Genomic DNA, 20,172 nt, shown 5'->3' with positions numbered 1-20,172 from the left:
CAGGCCCTGCCTGCTCCCTGGGGAAGCTGCCGCCAGGCCTGATGGCGCTGACGGAGGGAGGGAGGCCGCCAAGCTGTCAGTCTGGAGGTGGCCCTCGGAGCCCCTCCTGGCTGGAGCGAGGAGGGTGGGCCGGTGCTGGAGCTGGGCTGTCAGGCCCTTCACAGAGACAAGGCCAGAGAGGCGCTGCCTGACAGCTCGCCCACCGAATTAGGACCATTTGCATGCTAATTTCCAGCGCTCTAACGGGCTGGCATGCTGGCTGGGTGTGTAGCGTGTACAGAGCGAGGCGCAGTGGCCTCCCCACCCGCGATGGAACAATGCTTGACTGATCTAGCTTCGTTAACGAGCAAATTATGGTAATTCTGTTATTACAAATGCATAGAAATTTCCAAAGCAGGCAGCCATTCAGGGCCGCTCCCCGCTCCTCCCCGCTCCTAAGTACTGAGCCCCCTGTTTGTACACAGGGGCCTGGCACCCGTGCCAGGGATGGAGATTTGCAGGGACCAGGCTTCCCTGGAGCTTCCCGGGGAGACCCAGGGTGAGCTGGCCACAGGCCAGAGCCTCCCTTCCGGTCAGCAAGCGAACCCTTGGCTCCTGCACCCCACACACCTCACCCTCTGCTGTCCCCCAGGAGTCCTGGGCCTAGAAATCCCACAAGCCCCCACATTCAAGCTGGTTCCTTTCCATTCTGAGCAGGTAACATGGGCGATTCTCCTCAGAGATACTCCTGGGTCTTGCGAAATTCAATTATTTCTGTGCTCAGCACTCAGGAGGAGCTCAGGGACTGTCTGATGACTGGCTGGATGAATGAGTGAAGGAAGAGGAGAGGGAGGAAAGAGGGATGTGAATAGGGAGGGAGGAGGCGACTACTAAAGGGGGAGAGTGGGAAGGAAGGAAGGAAGGAAGGAAGGAAGGGAGGGAGGGAGGGAGGGAGGGAGGGAGGGAGGAAGGAAGGAAGGAAGGAAAGAAGAAAGGGAGGGAGGGAGGAAGAGAGGGAGAGAGGGAGGGAGGAGGAGACTACTAAAGGGGGAGAGTGGGAAGGAAGGAAGGAAGGAAGGAAGGAAGGAAGGAAGGAAGGAAGGAAGGAAGGAAGGAAGGAAGGGAGGGAGGGAGGGAGGGAGGGAGGGAGGGAGGGAGGGAGGAAGGGAGGGAGGGAGGGAGGGAGGAAGGAAGGAAGGAAGGAAGGAAGGAAGGAAGGAAGGAAGGAAGGAAGGGAGGCCAGAACTCATCCCACCAATGAGGACAATGAAGAGAGACACCACCCGGTCAGCTCACTGGTGGTGTAACCAATCCAAGACCTTACCAGAGGAGTTCGCTTGGCCCCTGGCAACCCCCTCTGGAGTCTGTCATGGTCCACTGTCGAAATCACAATTTCTCCCAGCTTTTCTAGTGATCTCTTTGATTGAAAGTACGTTTTTGGAAGTGTGCTCTGGAATATACCCAGGCAGAAACTATTTCCAAGAATACGAGCTGCTCCCAGCAGCGAAGCGCGGTAGCTCCAGGCACAGGGCCCTCTCAGAGCCCGGGCTCGGCGGTGGGAACCTGTTGGAAGCCAGTCCCCTCGCGGGTGGGGCCAGCAGCTCCCCGGGCCCCATCGGCAGGCCTCCTGTGTGACAACGGGGATCTCAGGTTTGGGCTGGTGTTATTAAAAGGTCAGGAAGCTGCCTCAAATCATTTTGGAAGTCAGCAGAGAAACAACCATCCATTACAGAGAAGCACAGCGCCAGGGAAGGTCTGCTCCAGGTGGCGGAGGAAGCCTGCGCCGGCCAGGCTCACAGACAGGAATGGGAAGCAGAGACCTACACGCCAGCCGAGACTTTATAACCTCAGCCGGGACACGGCCAGATTTTTCTATTTGTCTGATTTTCTAATTGGGTCACAACTTCCAGAGGGAACCTGAACCCAGGGAAAGGAAACACTCACTCCTTCTTGTCTAGCTGCCTGACTCTGGGGAGAAGCAGAGCGCAGAGGACCTGGGCCTTAGCCTGGCCTGTGGGTCCTGGCAGAACCTCTGGCAGGTGCTGGGTAGACCCGCCTGCATCCCAGGAGACGCTCTGCAGCTGGCCAGGTCCCAAGAAGCACACGAGAGAGCGGGGGGGGGGCGGCGCGGGAAGCACACGTTGATATTTCCCACTAGCCCAGAGGGGACAACAGGGCCAGCTGCTACCACAGCAAGAGCCTGGCTCTTCCTCTGACATGCCATGTGACCTTGAACAAGTCCTTTCCTTGGCCTCATCCATGCACTCCCAGGCTGAGCTCTAAACAGCGGTAGTATCCAGCCCTGTCCACCCACGACGGAAGGAGGAGTGGAGTCCCCCAGGAGGTTCGAGTTAGAACAGACCCCTCCGCACACCACACAGAGGCACCCCAACCTAGGCCGTCAAGGCTTCTCCTTCAGGCAGACTCCCCGATTCCAAGGGCAAGGCCCTCAGCCCGGTCCTCTGCTGAGTCACTGCCTTTGCTGCGGTCCCAGTCCCTGCTCTACATTCCCCCCAAAACGTCCTGGTGCTGTGGGTGGCCCATGTCTGGTCTCCAGCTTCCAATGTCCCTGCAGCCATTTTTTTTTTTTTTTGGGGGGGGGAGTCTCTGGCTCCTTGTCAGGAGTTCTCTTTCCAGGAATTCCCCACCCAAAGTGTTCCCAGAAAGTCTGCATGTTCACAAAGCCCTGATGGGAAGAGAGTTCCAGGAACCGTGGGGATTTGCTTCCATTTGAGACCCCTCTGTACAGACCCGGTGCCTCGGGGCCTCCGAGCCGCCCGCTGCCGCTTCTCCTCCGTCACACAGAGAAAGCCACCTCTAATGTTACACGGTGCTTCTGAGAGTCAAGCTCCAACCTGGCAAAGCCCTCCCCTCGCCATCTGCATCCGACCACTCACTCTGGCTGTGTGACCGTCACCAAGTCACGCTTCCTACGCCTCGGTTTTCACCTCTGTGAAGTGGGACGAATGGCCGTGCCCTCCGACCACTGCAGGGGGCACCCTCCGAGCTCACACCGCAGAGGCCTGCACACAGCAGAGCTCTGTCCAGACGGGGGTCCCTATTCTTCGCATCGTTGTGGACAAGCTCTCAGGATGGCCATGACTGTCGAGCACCCTGCTGGGCAGGACCGTGCCCAAGGCACCCGTGACCTGAGCAGGCTCTTTAGACAACAGGACATGAGAGCACAGCTGTCCTTTTAAATTTCCCTTTCCGCCCTCTTTTATCCCTCTTGCTCCTTTCGACTCCACTCCTTCCCTCTTCCTTTCTCTCTTTTTTCCACCCTGGATCGACGTCTCCCCGATCCGGGTCCTTTATTTGCCGTTGCACATAGACTCCTTATAAAGAAAATTCATTTGTTCAGGGTCACCGCGTGGTTTTTCATTAAAAACAAATTACCCGCATTCAGGGAGGACATCTGGGCTTCGCGGGTCCCATTAATGACTATATTTCCAGCCTCCCGGCCCGGTTGGGCTCCCCTTGCCTGTCACCCTGCGTTCCCGGCCCCGGGAGGACAATGAGAATGACAGTCAAGTGAAAGGGAAAACATGAGGGATGAGGGCGAGAGGCGAGTCCCCCGAGAGGGGAAGGAGGGAAAAGTGAAAAAAATAAATAACTCAAACAGAGGGTAACAAGGGCCATTGTCTCGGCGTCTTCCAGAGGAGCCAGAGCAAATATTGGAGGAGCGAGGGGGGCGTGGAAGTCGGCTGAAGCCTGTTTATTACGCAGCTGGACTCGGGGCCTCGGCTCTGCACTGGACAGGGTAGGGAGGGGCAAGCTCACATTCAAATGAACGGCACCTACATGCATTGAGCACCTACTGTTTGCAGGACCTGGGCAGGTGGTCTGAGCCCTGGACCCTGCAGGGCACTGTCTCCTCCCAGGGCCCTAACCAGGGCTCGACCCCACAGCCAGGCAGAAGGGCCACCCAGCAGTCTTGGAAGACCCTCCGGCAAGAAGTGGTCCTCGGAAGCAATGCAGAAAGAGCCCCCAAGCCCCGGGGGCTCGGGGTCAGGCTGCTCTGCCACTTTCTGTGTGGCCGGTGCTGAGGCCAGCGCCCCTGCAGCTGCTCTGTAAAGCGGTGCGCACCTGGGCTGCAGCCCTTGGCCAGTCTGAGGGTTTAGCTCCTGGAAGCTGACTGGCTGTCAGGACTTAGGGCCCAGTGCCCAGCAAGGCCATCGGTTCTCCTCAGGACACCCACACTCCTCTCTGCCCCAGGCCAACCTGCCCCCACTTCGCTGCCCTCGTCACAGCCCAGACTTGAAGGGAACCCGAAACCATTTGCTGCCCACTTAGAACAGACGTGGCAGGGAGCCCTCCAGTCCAGCCCGGAGGTGACATCAGCAGGCAGGGCAGTCACAGCCTGAGAAGCCCTTGAATGGCAGGACCAGAAGGCCCCCTACAGAGCATCTAATCCAATCTCCCCGAGCTCCCGCCTCCTGTTTTAAGAGAGAGCAGGAGGTTCCAAGGCCATGTCCCCCGGTAATGCTGGAATCAGAACCCAGGTCTCCTAAACTCCAGTGGAACCGTCATGCTTCCAGCATGCTTTCCATCTCGAAGTCGTTGCTTTTGCAACTGTTTTCTTCCCGATGCAGCAAACATCTCATCCGAGTCTCTCCAGTCCCAGAGTCACTTCAATGCAGGGTTCCCGGAGCCGGTCACAGAGACTGTCCAGATCAGACCCTTCCAGGCCCTTGTGCTCCATCCTGGGAGGCACAGCAGCCTCACCTCTGACCCCATCCAGATCCGCAGGCAGAGCCTGCCACCTGTCAAGGCTGCAGTTTGTACCACCTCAGGCCCCAGATGTTTCCAGGGGTTGAGGCTTCAGTGCTGGAGGAGGCCCAGCCTGCCCTTCCTGCTCGTCCCTGTCACCTCTCCAAGGCTTTGGTCACACCCTGATGCCCATGCAAGGTTGATTTTTTTTATGTTTCCCCCAATTAGACTGTGAGCTCCCTGAGGGCAGGAGCTGTGTCTGTAACACCACTCCTAGCTCAGAACTAGCACCCAGTGTCTCTTAGGAAATGTTTGAAGGATGAATGAATGAACAAATGACCAGCCACCTGCCATTTCATCCTAGCCGTGCCTGGCGTTCCTGGGGTCAATTCCATGTTCCTCATGTGGCAGAGTGACCGGAGGCCACTAGAGGGCAGCAAAGAGTCAAGAACGATCAACAGGTAGCCGACCTCTGCACTATCCCTGGTCCACCCGCTCAAGCAGGCTCAGAGGGTGGAAATGCCAAGACAGATCACACATTGAGGTTCTGGCTGAGCTCGGCCACAATCCAGGCTCTGGCTTCCCAGCCTGGTGCTGAGGCCCCAGCCCCCAAGCCTGCATGCTCAAAGTCGGGAGGGGCTAAAGGTGGACAAAAGAAACCCACATCTCCTCCCCTCCAGACCTCAGTGCCCTCCCTGCCTCACAGGCCTGGGATCTCAGTTACTGCAGGCAAGGCAGGCTCAGAGAGTTTGTGCAAAGTCACAGAGGTAAGCAGTGGTGAAGCCACACGCCTTCCACGGCACCGACCCCCCGCCACCGCCACTTCTCTTGGGGCAACTCCACGGCTCTCCCTCTCTCTGGGCCAGACCCTGCCCCTGCTTTGCCACTTGTCTGCAGAGGGACCTTGCCTGGATGTCTGCTTGGCCTCCGAAAGTTGACAAATCCAAAACCTAATCATGCTGGCCACCAGCCTCCTCCTCAATCAGGCCCCTTCCCGCCAACCCCATTCACCCAGCCTGGGCTGGCAGCCATGCCCACCCCCCCTGTGAACCCACTCCACCACTGGGCTCACCCCCTGCCTCCTCTTCAGATGGCCAAGGACACCTGCCACAGCCTAGCTTAAAGGCCCCCCTTCTCCAAGGGACCTTTCTCAATCAGACCAACCCCAGGTGCCTCTCCGTTTCCCAGACCTGCAGCATTCAGCGTCTGCCCCACTCCTGCCTGGCAACACTCTTGTGGGTTCTCTAATTGCTGCTCCCGCTGATCCATGGGGTATGAGCTCTGCTGGGCATCTCTCAATTTAATGCCAACTCGGCCAGGCCAGCTTTAGGCAGGCCAGCTAGGCTTGTCTTCTCACCACTGCACCCAGCTCAGTCCCCTCTATAAACAATCAGCAGCAGCATTATAAAGAACACCTATATGGCACTTGATATGTGCCAGGCAAAGTTCTAAGGCTTTTTACACATATTACCGCATTTCATGCTCACTCTTATTACCATCATCCCCATTTCACTGATGAGGAGGAAATGAGGGCACAGAGAAGTTACATCACAGGCCCCAAGTCACACAGCTAGTGAGAAGCAGGTTGGTGACTCAGAACCAGGCACAGCCCTTGCCTGTTTCACCAGGCTGCTGCCCAGCATCCTCACTGCATGTGCCAGCATTGGGCCGAGCTCTCACTGCAGCCCAGCCCAAAGCCCCTCTTCTTATTTCAGCGGGGCCAGGCACTCAGCCAGGAACTGCGGCACAGCGGTGAACAGACAGACACAGCCTGTGACTGCGCAACCCTGTGGACTGCACAGACCTGAGGGGAAGGCCCGCAAGGAAGGAGTCAAGCACTGATTAAATTCCTTCCATTGTGCTTAGAATCACGAGTGAAAAGAACAGGACGCTTTAAGAGAGGAGTGGGGTGGGGGGCTGGCTTAGACCGTGTGGTAGGCAGAGTAACAGCCCCCCACCTCAGATGTCTACGTCCTAACCCTGGGACCTGTGAGCATGGCAGGTTTTGTGGCAAAGGGGAATTAAGGTTACTAATTAGCTGACCTGGAGATAAGGAGAGTAGCCTGGGTTATCCAGGTGGGTCCAATAAAAGCCCAAGGATCCTTATGAGTGGAAGAGGCGGGCAGGAGAGAGAACCCGCGCGGGGGCGTGAGGATAAAGACTCGGCCCCATGTTGCCAGCTTTGCAGATGACGATGAAGACGGGGCCGCGAACAAGGGATCTGGGCAGTATCTACACGCTGGAGAAGGAACGGCTCTCCTCTGCAGAAGGAGCACAGCCCTGCCTGCCCCTGGGCCTTAGCCTGTGAGAGCCTGGGCTCCAGAACTGAGAGGTGGCAGATTTATCTTGTCTTAAGTCACTTGTTTGCGGTAACTCACTTCAGCAGCGATAGGAGACGAATACATTTGGGGTCAAAGGGAAGACCCCTCTGAGGAGGTGAAACCCACAAGGATGAGAAGGGGCAGGGCAGGCTGGGCCAGTCCCATGGGAGCAGCGGGGCGGGGACGCGCCCTGGAAGCAGAGGGAATCACACCTGTCTCTCCTTCCTCCTGCAGGGTGCAGCCGGGCCTGTCTCTGCTCGCCTCTTGCTGCTGTTCCAGACCCCCTCACTGGCCCAAGCTCCTGCTCCACCCTCACCCTCACCTCCTACTGTCAAGAAAATAAAAGCTGTCAGTTAACTGAGAAATTTAATTGAAAGGCACCTACAAATGATGTGTTCCAATCCATGGCAAGTAGAGTGCCAGGACTGGAAGGACCCACCATACTCCTAGGGCAGTGATGGCGAACCTTTTGAGCTCGGCATGTCAGCATTTTGAAAAACCCTAACTTAACTCTGGTGCCGTGTCACATATAGGCATTTTTTGATATTTGCAACCATAGTAAAACAAAGACTTATATTTTTGATATTTATTTTATATATTTAAATGCCATTTAACAAAGAAAAATCAACCAAAAAAATGAGTTCACGTGTCACCTCTGACACGAGTGTCATAGGTTTGCCATCACTGTCCGAGAACCTCCTGTCAAATAGCATCTTGTCTGCTGCAGCCCTGGAGGGCCTCCCTCCCTTAGCAAAAGGACCTACTATGTGCTAAGGTCCATGAATAGTGCAGAAAACCAAGCAGAGGGCCTGGTCCTCAATGAGGTCGCCTCCCAGTGGCATAGCGAGCTGGGCCACAAACACAGTGGGCCCTGTGGCACAACAAAGCCAAGTGCAAGGCTCTATCCCCAGAGGAGGCCATGCCAGAAGGCTTCACGGGGCAGGTAAGATGCATGTTCAGCCCCGAAGAGTGACACTGGATCCTAACAGGCCGTAGTAGGAAGTGGTCTAAGCTGAGGGCACAGAATCAAGAGGGACACTGACCGGGAAGCGTGAGTTGTGCTGGGAACCAGGAGTGGTCAGGACTGGGGACAGGCTGGGAAAGGAGGCTGGAAAGGCAAGCTGAGGCCAGACCATGGAGATGCCTGAATGGCAGGCCAAGGACCCGCTCTGCTAAAGGCGGGCCATCTTTGCTGTGGGCCAATCCTGGGGCAGCTCCTGCAAAGACCGTGCGTAAGAGCCTGCAATGTCCCTGAAGCCGTCCAAGAGGCACATTTGGAATTCATGTTGGAGACAGTCCCAAAGCCGTGACAGCGATTTGGACACTGAGGAACAGGAACCAAGGACCATGCCCACCGCGTATGGATTCCTGGCCCTGACAGTGCTGGGGTATGTGAGAAGAGAAAACAAGAAAAGGAGAAAAGAGAAAGGGAGGGGAGAGGCACGCGCAACAGTACACTGTGTACGTACCCTGCCTCTGCTTGGGAAACAGAGTCTCAGGGGACCACGCCCTGGGCCAGCCTGTGGCAGCCCCCGCCTACCTGCTGCCACCATAAATGGGCAAGGAGCTGCCATCAGCTCCCACCGGGGCTGGGCCAGGCCCATGGCCAGGTGTGTATTTTGCGCCTGGTAATTAGGGCTGGAGTAACGATGGGGGCCGGAGGGCAGGCTCTGTTTGGGTAAACTCGGGAAAGTTCGGCTGCTCTCTGAACGTGGCCTCTTTGGGGTTGGCAGTGGGGAGGCAGCAGGGCAGCTGGTGGCCTCAGCTGCCAATATGCTGCCGCCTACCCTCTGGAAGCACAGACACAGGCAGGAGTGCTGAACTGACCGGCAAAGACCCAGATACAAGCTGTGCAGCCTTGAGAAACTCCCCACCTGCTCTGAGCCCCGGATTCTCCTGTTGGAAAACGGGGGCTACACTCCAGACCGGCCCACCTCACAGGGCTCCCAGGAAAGCACTTTGCATTCATTCAGATGCTGCTTAAATTCGAGGGGCCACTAATGGAGATGGCTTGGGATCCACCTCCTGAGGCTGCCCTAGCTTGCTCGCAGTTGGGAAGAGTGGGGGCGGGGGTTGTCCCACCACCTGTTTGCCTTATGCCTGCTAGTCCCCTGTGCTCTGCACGGGCCCATCCTGGTAGCAGAAAAGGCAAAGGCTTTGCAGGTGTGACCTTGGCAGGCCTCTCGGCATTGGCATGGCCCAGGGCGAGCGTACACACGGAGGCCACTTCCCATATGTCTCATATTTGAAAGCCATAAATCAAGCTAACAAACCGTTAAATGAAACATGCTCCGTCCTCCCACCTTGTTGAACACATCTTTGTAATACCCTGGAAAGCAGGAGTGAATTTAGAATTCCGGGACCCCTGGGCATCTGCGCCAGGACCTGGCTGTGTGGGAGAGCCAAGGATCTGCCCTGCTGCCCCTCCCTTCCCCAAACCCACTTACACCCAAGCTCTGTCCACACCCCCGCGAAGAGCCAGTCCTCAGCCCTGGGATGCACATGCCTGTGATGTAAGTCAGGGAAGATGCTGGAAGAGTCTGGTACTATCTGGACAGGACCCTAGGGTGGGCTAGAAGGAGGGGCTCGGGTACCAGGTGGACAGATCCCATTGACCCTGCAGATGGCCAATCAGGGGCGGGGCCTATGGGGCCAGAATAGGTCCCTCTTGCCTGGGTCTACGGGGGGTTCACACTGGTCAGGACTCCTATTTGCTGGTTGACTTGGGCCCGTCCCAACCCCTTTCTGGGCTCAGCTTCCTCAGCAAGAAAGCAGGTGAAGGATCCACCCGCCTACTTCTCAGAGCTGTTGTGAGGCTCCAAAGAGAAGTCCCTGGGGTGGCAAGGGGAGAAATAACCAGCTGGCTTTCCACACGCCTGAGAGATCAGCAGTGTGTGCAGGGAGAGGAGCGCCCCTGGAGCCCCCCAGCATGGAATAAGTCGTGTGGCCCCGTAAATGACTCAAAACAAGGGACCACACGAGCCCTTAAAAGAAGTGTAACAACCCTTCAACCTGACTTTCCCCTGATCATGTCTTTAAGCATCTTTTAAAAAACGGGTACTTGGGGTACCCCTGCCGTGCTCGTGCCCTTCGCACGAGGACAGCGCCATGTGCTGTGTTGTGCATGGAAGGGCGCGTGGTGGCCTCCCTTCCACTGTCTTGAAAGAAACTGACACACTGCCAGCCCGAGGGGAGCAGGTTTCAAGGGCCACAGGGTGTTCAGTTTAGAGTCAAGTGACAAACCCACCAGACAGCTTTCTGTCTGTCCTGTGCACATGGTCCTCAATTCCAAAGCGTGAGGCCACGGGGAGCTCCTCAGGGGTTCTCCCTGTGCTCATGTCACATGGAGCGGGTGGGGAAGGGAGATGGGAGGAGAGGATGGGGGAGGGCCCTCACTCCCCAGGCTGGGCGACCTGCGACCAGGTCCCGCACCCCTCTGTGTTCAGACTTCCCAGGTGGCCAATGAGGACTGTTTGAGTGACAGCCAATAGCCCCCCTCTCTCTGATGTCCCCCCGGGTGCCGCCACTGGCTGGTCCCGGCCCCACGGCAGGCCCGGCTGCAGAGGAAGCCGAGAGTGCAGACCTCCGCCTGATTTATTCAGGTCCACTTCTCAGAAGCATAGAGGTCATCAGGGCTGTTCGGGGAGATGCCCGCCCCCCCCGAAACCCCATGTGCCGCCTGCTGTGGAGACGCCAACAATGCAAACTCACCAGGCACCATCCCTGTCAGCGTCGGTGCTGAGTAGCTGCCCTGTCCGGCGGGGGGGACGTGCGGAGGGTACCCGGGGAGGGTCGTGCTCGCCAAGTCTCGGCCTGAGGAATCAAAGCAACAAATCACAGGGTGAGCGTCTCCGCGGCCAGCTGCTCATGTCCACCGCTCCCCGGACATCTGCACATTTGTCACGTCTGGACGCTGAGCACCAACATGCCCCCAGCTCCTCACGTTACTCGCATGGAAACACACACGCACATGTACACACACACACACACACACACACACACGCACATGCACACCTCCAGCCACCCTGGCTCCACACAGCAGGAACAGGATGGCTCTGCTGTGTCCCTGGGAACTGCAGCTCCAGCCGGCTCACCTTGCTCTCTGCCCCCAGTAGGACTTGGGCCTCAGCACCCACCGCCACCCCTTTGCTCTGCTGTGCCCTCTGCGTGAAGCACCCTCTGCTCCTGCTGCACCGGCCCAACATCACCGCCTGCAGAGACCAGCTCAGATGCCTCCCTCCGCCTCGAACCCCCACAGCTCTGGTCCTCACTGAATTCTTCTGCCTTCGGCTAGAGCCGGTCACATTCAGTGAAGGCACAGGAAGCACCTCCTGATACCAGATACTGTGCTGGGTGCTGGGCACTGGGACCGGGAGGCAGACGCTGGCAAGAGCGTGTCCACCTCTGCAGGCTGCGAGGTTCTGGAGAGCAGGGTGAGTCCTCATTCATCGCCCACACCCCCTGCCTCCATGCTATTAATGACAACGACAAGCCAAACATGCTAACATGGAAACTACAAGACACCAGGTCTGTTCTTAGTATTTTAAATTATTAACTCAATTAACCCCCAACAACCCTATGAGGTAAGGTACTGGCACTACCCCATTTTACAGGATTTGAGACATTGGAAGGTCAAAGTCCACATGATAAGCCACCCCACTCCACTGCCTTGCACACATACCTAGCCGTGCCTCTGACCCCGTGTCCAGAGGCTCCATGTGTCTCAGCTGGGACACCCAGACTGAGCCTTGCCTTCCAGCCACACAGTCACCCTGCTCACTGGCTCCATCACACAGAATGAAGTTCAACTGCACAGCTTCCGTGGATATGTGTGTTGGGATGAGAGCCAGGAGCACATCAGAGGAAGCTATATCTGCCTCCTGGGGGACGGAGGGTGTTGTCCTGATAAGAGATGGCCTAGTGCAGGGGAGCTCGCCTGGCTGCCTGAGATGGATGAGAGGGTCCTGAGAGAGGAAGGTCGTGCCTAGAGACACTCAGCTGATTTGAGGCAAGGCTGGTACTGGAATCCAGCTCTCCGGCTCCTGGGATGGGGTTCTTTCTTCAACGGGGACTGAACCCCAATAGTTTCTGCCTCTGTTACACATGCTTTAAAACCATGATTCCAAAAGCAAGGGATTGAAAAATCAGTGCCTCACTGAAGCCTCACGCAACTCAAGAAGCCAGCTAAAAAAGCAATAACGTGAGCCTAAGGAAAGGAGGAGGAAGGAGTGGATCAGGAAAAAGCAGAAAATAACAAATTAGGAAACAGAAAAGCAGACGTAACAATAAATACAACCAAGAATTGTTATTTGAAAAGACCAATAAGATAGATGAACCTAAGAATAAGGAGAAGATACAACCAGAGATATGGAAGAGATGATGCTAAAAACCATTTGGAAATGCATGGCTGCTCCGCACTAACAAATGTGGAAATCTCAACTGAAGTAGAATTTTCTAGAAAAACATGAATTATCAAAATTAACTCAAGAAGAGGTAGAAAATATGAATAGCCTAATAACCTTAGTCGAAACATTAAGTTTTTTAAAATCATTTTTAAAAATAAGATGCCTCAGTCATTTAGCTTCTTGAACAAGTTTTTTGGTTTTGTTTTGAGCAAGATCCTTTTTTTTAAGTTTTATTTTATTGTTTAAAGTATTACATATCTTCAAGGGACACATATTTCTGTTACTAAACTGTTCATTTATTAATATATATGCAAAAAATCAATATCACTGATCAAGTAATATTAGAAAAAGAATACTATACCATGACCAAAAAAGGCTTAATTTGGGTATACAAGGATGATCGATATTAAAGCATTGGTTGGGAAAGCATATTAATGTATCAAAGGAGGAGAAACATGTGATTATATCAAAGCTATGGAAAAGGCATTGGCTGAAACTCAATACTAATTCCTCACAATACCTCTTAGTAAATAAGAATTGGAGTATACTGCTTTGATCTGATATTGATCTTAAATCTAGAGTCAACAGCATACCTAACTGGTGAAATACTTGAAGCCTTCTTATTAAAGTCAAGAACATGTTAAGGAAACCTGTCGTTACTGAAAACTGTTCAGAAAGTTTTAGCCAGTACAAGAAGGCAAGATAGAGACGTAAACATTGTGGGGTGGGGAACAGCAAAATTACCAATCGTTGGCTATACCTTCCATCTGGAAAATCACAAGCAAATCAGCTCATCTACGGGAACCAATAGAAAGGTTTGCTGAGACAGCCAGGTCACGGGTGCCTAGAATCAACACCTTTCTGGATTCACCAGCTCCCTGCTGCCTATTCAATTCAATATAGATTTTTCAGTTTGGCTTCCAAGGCCCTACTCAACCCGTGTCCCCGACCTGTGACCTTTCCAGCCTCATCAACTCTGACTTCCACAGCCATTCCCCAAACTGCCCCGTACTTCTTTCCTGCCCCACACCCTTGCTCATGCTGCTCATTCCTACCTGCTCTTCTTGCATTCCCATCAACTAGGCCTTCATCCTGCCTTCAAATGCCACCCTCAAGAGCCAGCTCCTCTGAAGTGTTTCAAGGCCCTTTAAGTATGTGCCTCTTCTGAAGGCCTCCCTGCTCTCCACCCCAATCCTCCCAGGGCAAAGGGGGCACCATCACTAACAGATGGAGGTGATGATGTCAGTAACGATAAGACAGCACTGACTAGTCCCAGACACGCTTACCCTTTTCCACACACTAATGCACTTTATCATCCTTACCACCCTATGAGGGCTGAACAATGACCACGCCCACTTTATAAGAAAGGGAACTGCGGACGAAGTTAAGTAACTGGCCTAAGGTCACACAGCTGGTAGCAAAAAGAGCGGAGATTTGACCCCAGGTTGGGGAGCTCCAGCCTGAGCTTTTGGGTGGGGGGAAGGGGTGGAGGCGGGTGGGAGAAAGGTCAATAGAGAGGGCTGAGAATTAGCGGTTAGCAACTGGAAAGTGTGGGCAGGTTAAAGCAGGAGAGAGGGTGTGGTGGAAGGTGGGCTATCAGAAGGTGGGTGTCCATGCCTGTTTGGGAACGAATGCATCAATATTAACCCCTTGAGTGCCGAGGAGCTCCTGTCTTTCACCAAAAGTGCCGGGAGCGCTATCAAAGCTTCGAAATGGTGTCCAGTTCTAAGTCTGCTTTTTATTAGTGACGATGATATTGCTAAATATGTCAATGTAGTAAAGGTTTCCTTAAGTTTTTGAATATGTAACTTCATTGACTTGCGATTCATAATTTTTTTCCCTAAGCTGTTGTAAAATCAGCAAAAATGCCTTGGCAATTTTAGCAGAGTTCCTAGGGTATTGGTTGGCACTCAAAGGGTTAAGTCTCCACAGGGGGGGCAGGGCTGCACAGCCCCCGGGCACACAGCAAGTGCTCATAATTTCGTGGAGAGCCAGGACGAGAAGGCCATCCAAGGCCCTTTTACTGATCCAAGCCCCAGTTTTGCACTGAACTGCTGTGGGACCCTGGGCAAGCCTTTTACTCTGATCATCAGTCTTTCCCAATTTTCAGAAAGAGATCTGAGCTCAGCGATAGCCAGGAGCCCATACTGGTCAGTGTGTGCAAACACACGAAGGATAATTCGACTGTGAGTAGATTTTTCTACCTTAACGTTCAACTGCGCCCGCAGCTCTGGAGCCTCCACAATCAACGCTGCATTGTGAGCTGCTGCCTGCAGGGCTCCCGCGTCTCCTTGGACAGTGGCAGGCTGTGCGCCGCTTCCAGCCTCCGCGGGGCCTGGTGTCAGCTCCAGCTGCGGTTCAGGACTTGGCCGTCACGCTGGGAACCCCTTCCATCCCCCGTCCCTCCTCCCTGTGCACAGGGAGGACCTGACAAATGGCCGCCTGCATCTGACAAATAACTGCCTCTGAGCTCCCTGTCACCGGGGAACTCCTCTGAATTGTCCATGGCTCCAATTCCACCCCGCATACGTCCCCAGGCCCAGAGGCTACCACCTGAGGCTGCATGCACCTTCCTTGGACTGGCCTCAAAAGCAGAATCTGCGTTATCACTTGTGGTGCGGTGGGCAAAGAGGGGAGAAACTGGCATCTGTGTCATCTCCAGGTACCCGGGCCCCTCCCGCCTCTGTGTCAGGCACGGGGGTAGGCTGCTCATAAACATTATTCCACTTAATCCTCACAGCCTGTAAAATTCCCAGTCAGCTTCATAAGACCGGGAGGGGAAGTCTCAGGGAGGCGGAACGCAGCCCGGAATGGACAGGAAGGCAGCAGAGCACAGCACTGAAGAGCGTCCCCTCTGCCCAGGCCCCACTCCTGGCTCTACCGCTTGCTGGCTGCGTGGTCCTGAGAGAGTTCCTCACTCATTCGGAGCCTCCGTTTCCCCATCTGTAAGGTGAGGCTAATAATAGCCAACATTAATCTAGAGCGAACAACGGCTAACACCTACAGAGAGAACTATTATCCATTTATTCCTTCCATAGCCCTACGAGAGAACTCCTATTACCCCCATTTTGCTGTGGGGAAACGAAGGCACCGACAGTGTAAGTAACTTGCTCACAGTTGGTAAGTAAGAAAGGCAGGTTTCAAACCCAGTCAGTCTGGCTGGCAAACCTGCACGCTGCACCCCGTGCTGTGCCACCGTGGCAGCAATAACAAAACAGGCCTCTTCCGTGGGGCATCCTGGGGGGCAGTGAGAAGCATGTAAACACGTGGCACAGTGCCAGCCCCGGTGAGCCTTGGGGGAGATTGGCTTATTGGCTGCAACCCTTAACCCCACCCTTATAACCATCATCTTGAAAAGTAAGTGGTCAAATAAAATGTGACTCCAAAAATAATGTAGGGAAAATGTAATATTAAACTTTTAAAAAACCAAGCAAATTAAAAATAATAATTTTAAAAAATAAGTAAAACCAAATTCATTCAGTTTTATGAAAAACTAAAAAGAAACCCTTTGCAGTTCCTCCTCCAGGAGACAGCATGCTTCTCTGCCCCTTCCCTTTGGGCTCGGCCACGTGCTGGCTGTGGCCAGTGGGACGTGAGCAGGCATTCGGCGAGCAAATGCTTGTCATATGCTTGTGCTGCTGGGTGTGCCGCTCTGTACCTCTGCCCGCACCGTGACAGCAGGCCCTGGCTAGCCACTACAAGGAGGAAGGGCGACATGTGGAGCAGAGATGGACCCAACCTACAACTGCCATCAAGCCCAGCCCAGATCAGCCATGAGCAAGAGCAAGAGCAACCCCCTAGAGCATTAGCAAGAAGGGGCCATGGTGGTGGTAACCCCTGAGCTTTGGGGTGGTTTGCTAAGCATCAGTGTTATGGCAATAGCTGATTGATACAGGACGTCATACATGTCACCCGTTCTTGTTCTCATCACGCTGCCTGGGACTTTCTAAGGACACCTATCCAAATCTGAGCCGAGGCTGGACTCCCTGGTGGGAAAACCTAGCATGGAATGAAGCCTCAAATTTGTTCTGATGGCCTGTGAGGACTCTCCGGGCACTGAGCTGGGGATTCTGTGGCCTTGGAGTGTACGGGCACTTTCACCTTCTCAGTCCCTTCTCTGACATGTCTCAGGCACGTCACCAAGGCCGGGGGTGCTTAAGGATCAGTCAACACAAGGCCCCTGCGCCGGCTGGCGCACACAGTAGGTGCTCAGAGATATCTGCCAAGATGAAATTGGAGAAGACCGGGCGCGTTCAGGGTGGTATGGCTGTACACTGGTGAGGTGAGATTAACCAGACATTGGCTCTACCATCTGAAAGCAACTTCGGTTCCTGTCTCACCATCTCAGAAAGCCCTTTATCACAAACTCCACAAAATAAATAGGCCTGGTTTATCTGATTTTGCTTAGATGCAACTTTTTCTTCTTCATGCAGCCCATTTCTAGGTAGGCTCTCTCTATGTGCACTAATGGGGGGAAATGTGAATCCAATTAACTTCACATTTAGCTCATAATGAACTTATCTCATTTTGCTACCAGCTCGGTTCTCATCGTGTGGCAGTAATTAACCACTGGGGGTTGTCACTCCCAGACACATGACATGGAGATCCTCCCAGCCCCTCTTCAAACCCTTACAGAACTCATTACCCTGACAGTGTGAAAGCCCTTCACTTTGAATACCGCAGGGCACCAGCCGAACTCCCCCTCTGCCTACCTGACTATGTGTGAGGAGGGGGAGGAGAGAGAAAGCCACTGAGAAGCCGTGAGTTATTGTGAACAACTTGGGAGGCGGGGGCAGGATGCTGGCGGTGGCTCGATGCCCAGAGAGGGTCTGCGGGCCTTGACAGCCCTGGGCCGGAGGTTCTGCCCAGAGGTGGGCCATCTCCACAGACAGGGCCCAGGCAGAGCTGCCTGGCAGAGGCAAATGCTTTCACAAAGTGACTATCATACCCGCTGGGGACTTTTAATGCCCAGGAAGCCTCACGTTCCAGGAAGGGGCATTGGAACTTGCTGTGTGCCCTCGGGTAAGTGCCACCTCTCTCTGGGCCTTGGTTTTCCCACCTGAATTGCTCAAGCAGTGAGAACAGATGGTCTCTCGGCGGCTTTCTGCTCCAACATTCCCTAAGTCACAGGCATCATTTCACTGCCGTGCTGATGGAGCTGGAGGCTGGTGCTGGCTGCTATAGAGCTGGGAGTGCCTGCCCACCTTGCCCCTCCTCAGCTCTGGCTACTTTGCAACAGAAGCTAGAACTCAGGTTTCATTTCATTCGGGAATCTCCTGTCTGTGTGGATGCTGATGCTAATCCAGTTTTTGAAATATACACTGAGGGCCAAAGTAAACTTGAACAAAGGCCCTATTTAGCCCTCAGGCTGTCAGTTTCCAACCTTTATCCATCCCCCAGAGCCCTCAAGTCCTGCCATCTCCCTTGTTTTTGTGGGCGACAGCACTGGCCTCCCAGCCATGCCAGCTTCAAGACACCCTCCTCCCTCATGTCCGGTCAGTCCCCAAGCCCCTCCTGACCCACCATTCCCGGGCGCCCTCTCTATGGCCCTGATCTGCCCAGGTCAGCTGGCTCTTCCCTTTACCCTGTTTCCTTCCAATCTCCTCCCAGGCTCCAGGCTCCAGGCTCCAGGCTCCAGGCTCCAGGCTCCACGCTCTGGACTGGACTGCCTGTCAAGGCTCCGCTCCCAGCTTCCAGCCACGGAACCACTGAGCTCACCCTGCAGGACAACCTGGAACCGCACAGGAACTCCGTGGGGGCACCAAAGCCAAAGCTCTGATTCTGTCTCAGAGCAACCATTTCACCCAAACCTGCAGACACGTCTAGGACGTTTTCCCAGAAAGCCTTTCCTAGAGTCTCAGAGCCATGAGAAACCCTTTGTGGGTGGAAAGAAACATTATTACAACTTTCAAAAACAGGTCTTAAAGGTGGGAAGCACAGCCTTTCAATGTAACAGGCACACCCAAGACACATACCTCTAAGACAGTGGTTCTCAACCTGTGGGTCGCGACACCTTTGGCGGTCGAACAACCCTTTCACAGGGGTCGCCTAAGACCATCCTGCATATCAGATATTTACATTACGATTCATAACAGTAGCAGCATTACAGTTATGAAGTAGCAACAAAAATAATTTTATGGTTGGGTCACAACTTGAGGAACTGTATTTAAAGGGCTAGAAGGTTGAGAACCACTGCTCAAAGAGAATATACATGTGTTTGACGATTCTCTACTTTTGATCAGAGCCCAGACATGGGGAAATTAGATTTCTATTGGGCAGAAAAGATAACCCAAAAGTTTGGGTGTATTGCCCCATAGGACATTACCCAAGTTTGTATCTAATCTAGCAATTTTATTGAACTTTTTTTTTCAAATGCCATTCCCCTGGGACAATATAAACCCCTGGTTTCTGAAATGCTCTTGGGACCACTTTTATCTTTTTATAGGTTCCCTCATTAACTTATCTTATATAATAAAAGGCTAATATGCAAATTGACTGAACAGCAGAATGACTGGTTGTTATAAGTGCACTGACCACCAGGGGGCAGACGCTCAAAGCAGGAGCTGCCCCCTGGTGGTCAGTGCACTCCCACAGGAGGAGCACTGCTCAGAAGCCAGGCTCATGGCTGGCAAGCGCAGTGGCAGTGGCGGGAGCCTCTCCTGCCTCTGCAGCAGCGCTAAGGATGTCCGACTGCCGGCTTAGGCCCGCTCCGCCCCTCCGCCCCCCGCCAAGTGCATGAATTTCATGCACTGGGCCTCTAGTGAGTTGAATAAAACCTTCACGTGTTCCTTCTAATAACACATGGGTTATGTTCTTAACTTTTAAAAACGATACTTTGACGCTTATAGAAAAAAGTCAACCCGTGCTTGAGTGACATGAGCTGAGATTTTCAACCAACACCAAAGCGGATGACAGGGTCCTGTCACCTGAGGGGAGAAGGAGAGAAACAGCCCAGCACACGGGACACAGGGAGGGGGTCGGTCCTGCCACACAAACCCCGGTGTATGTGTATGTGTAGTGTGTACACCCCCAGGCTCCTTCCTTCCAGCTGGCGTTTGAAACGTGTGACAATTTGAACAGGGGCTGCTCTGACGTCTCCCTCTGTCCAGACCTGCCATGAGTAAAGCGTGTGCTGGTGGGTATCACACATAGAGGGAAAGGCTGGCAGTGATGGTACACCCCAACTCGCCTGTGCACAATGGACATACTAATTGCCGATGAGCCGTATGGTGTCATTACAGCAGGCCTGGCTGGCTGCTAATGACAGGTATATTAGCCATTAGTGGAGGTGGTGTTATTTACTTAGAAACAATAACCCTAAATTTCTTTTCTCAAAATGACTTCCTCCCCACCTTTAGCTAAACTCTGACTGACCTCCCTTTAATTGTCCTGGTTCAAGATCTAACCCGGAATCAGAGAGCGGGGAAGGCAACTCTGACAATTCATTCATCAGGGCACTGTTTACTTTGCAGGCTCTACACTCCCAATTCCTTCATTTGGACCAACCTTGGCCACTTCCCTGGAATCACTGGAAACTTCCAGACTCCAATCCTGTATTTCAGTTCCGAGCGTCTTTGAATTTCACCTGCCTGGCATTTTAGAGCACACACTGGGGCCCAGTCAATATTTCCATGCACAGTTATGACATGATCGTCCTCGAACTAGCAATTGTTGGTTTGACCTAATAAACCGACAAAGGCAGGGTTCTAACGAGCAAGGCTGCAGAGAATTCATTACCCTGGCAGCGTGAAAGCCCT

General features: G+C 53.8%; 1 protein-coding gene across 1 annotated transcript in view; it reads right to left on the bottom strand.

Moving 5' to 3' along the window:
* PAX5 (paired box 5) overlaps window positions 1-20,172 on the bottom strand; it is a 157,357-nt gene that overhangs the window by 15,505 nt on the left and 121,680 nt on the right. Inside the window, exon 8 of the mRNA XM_036330365.1 lies at window positions 10,722-10,823. Within this exon, the coding sequence (XP_036186258.1) occupies window positions 10,722-10,823 (102 nt within the window). The remainder of the gene's footprint in view (window positions 1-10,721; window positions 10,824-20,172) is intronic.

Source organism: Myotis myotis, unplaced genomic scaffold, assembly GCF_014108235.1.
Source record: "Myotis myotis isolate mMyoMyo1 unplaced genomic scaffold, mMyoMyo1.p scaffold_m19_p_12, whole genome shotgun sequence".
Taxonomy (NCBI): Eukaryota; Metazoa; Chordata; class Mammalia; order Chiroptera; family Vespertilionidae; genus Myotis; species Myotis myotis.
The sequence above is the reverse complement of the archived record's forward strand: the minus strand, read 5'-3'. Positions and strand labels throughout refer to the sequence as shown.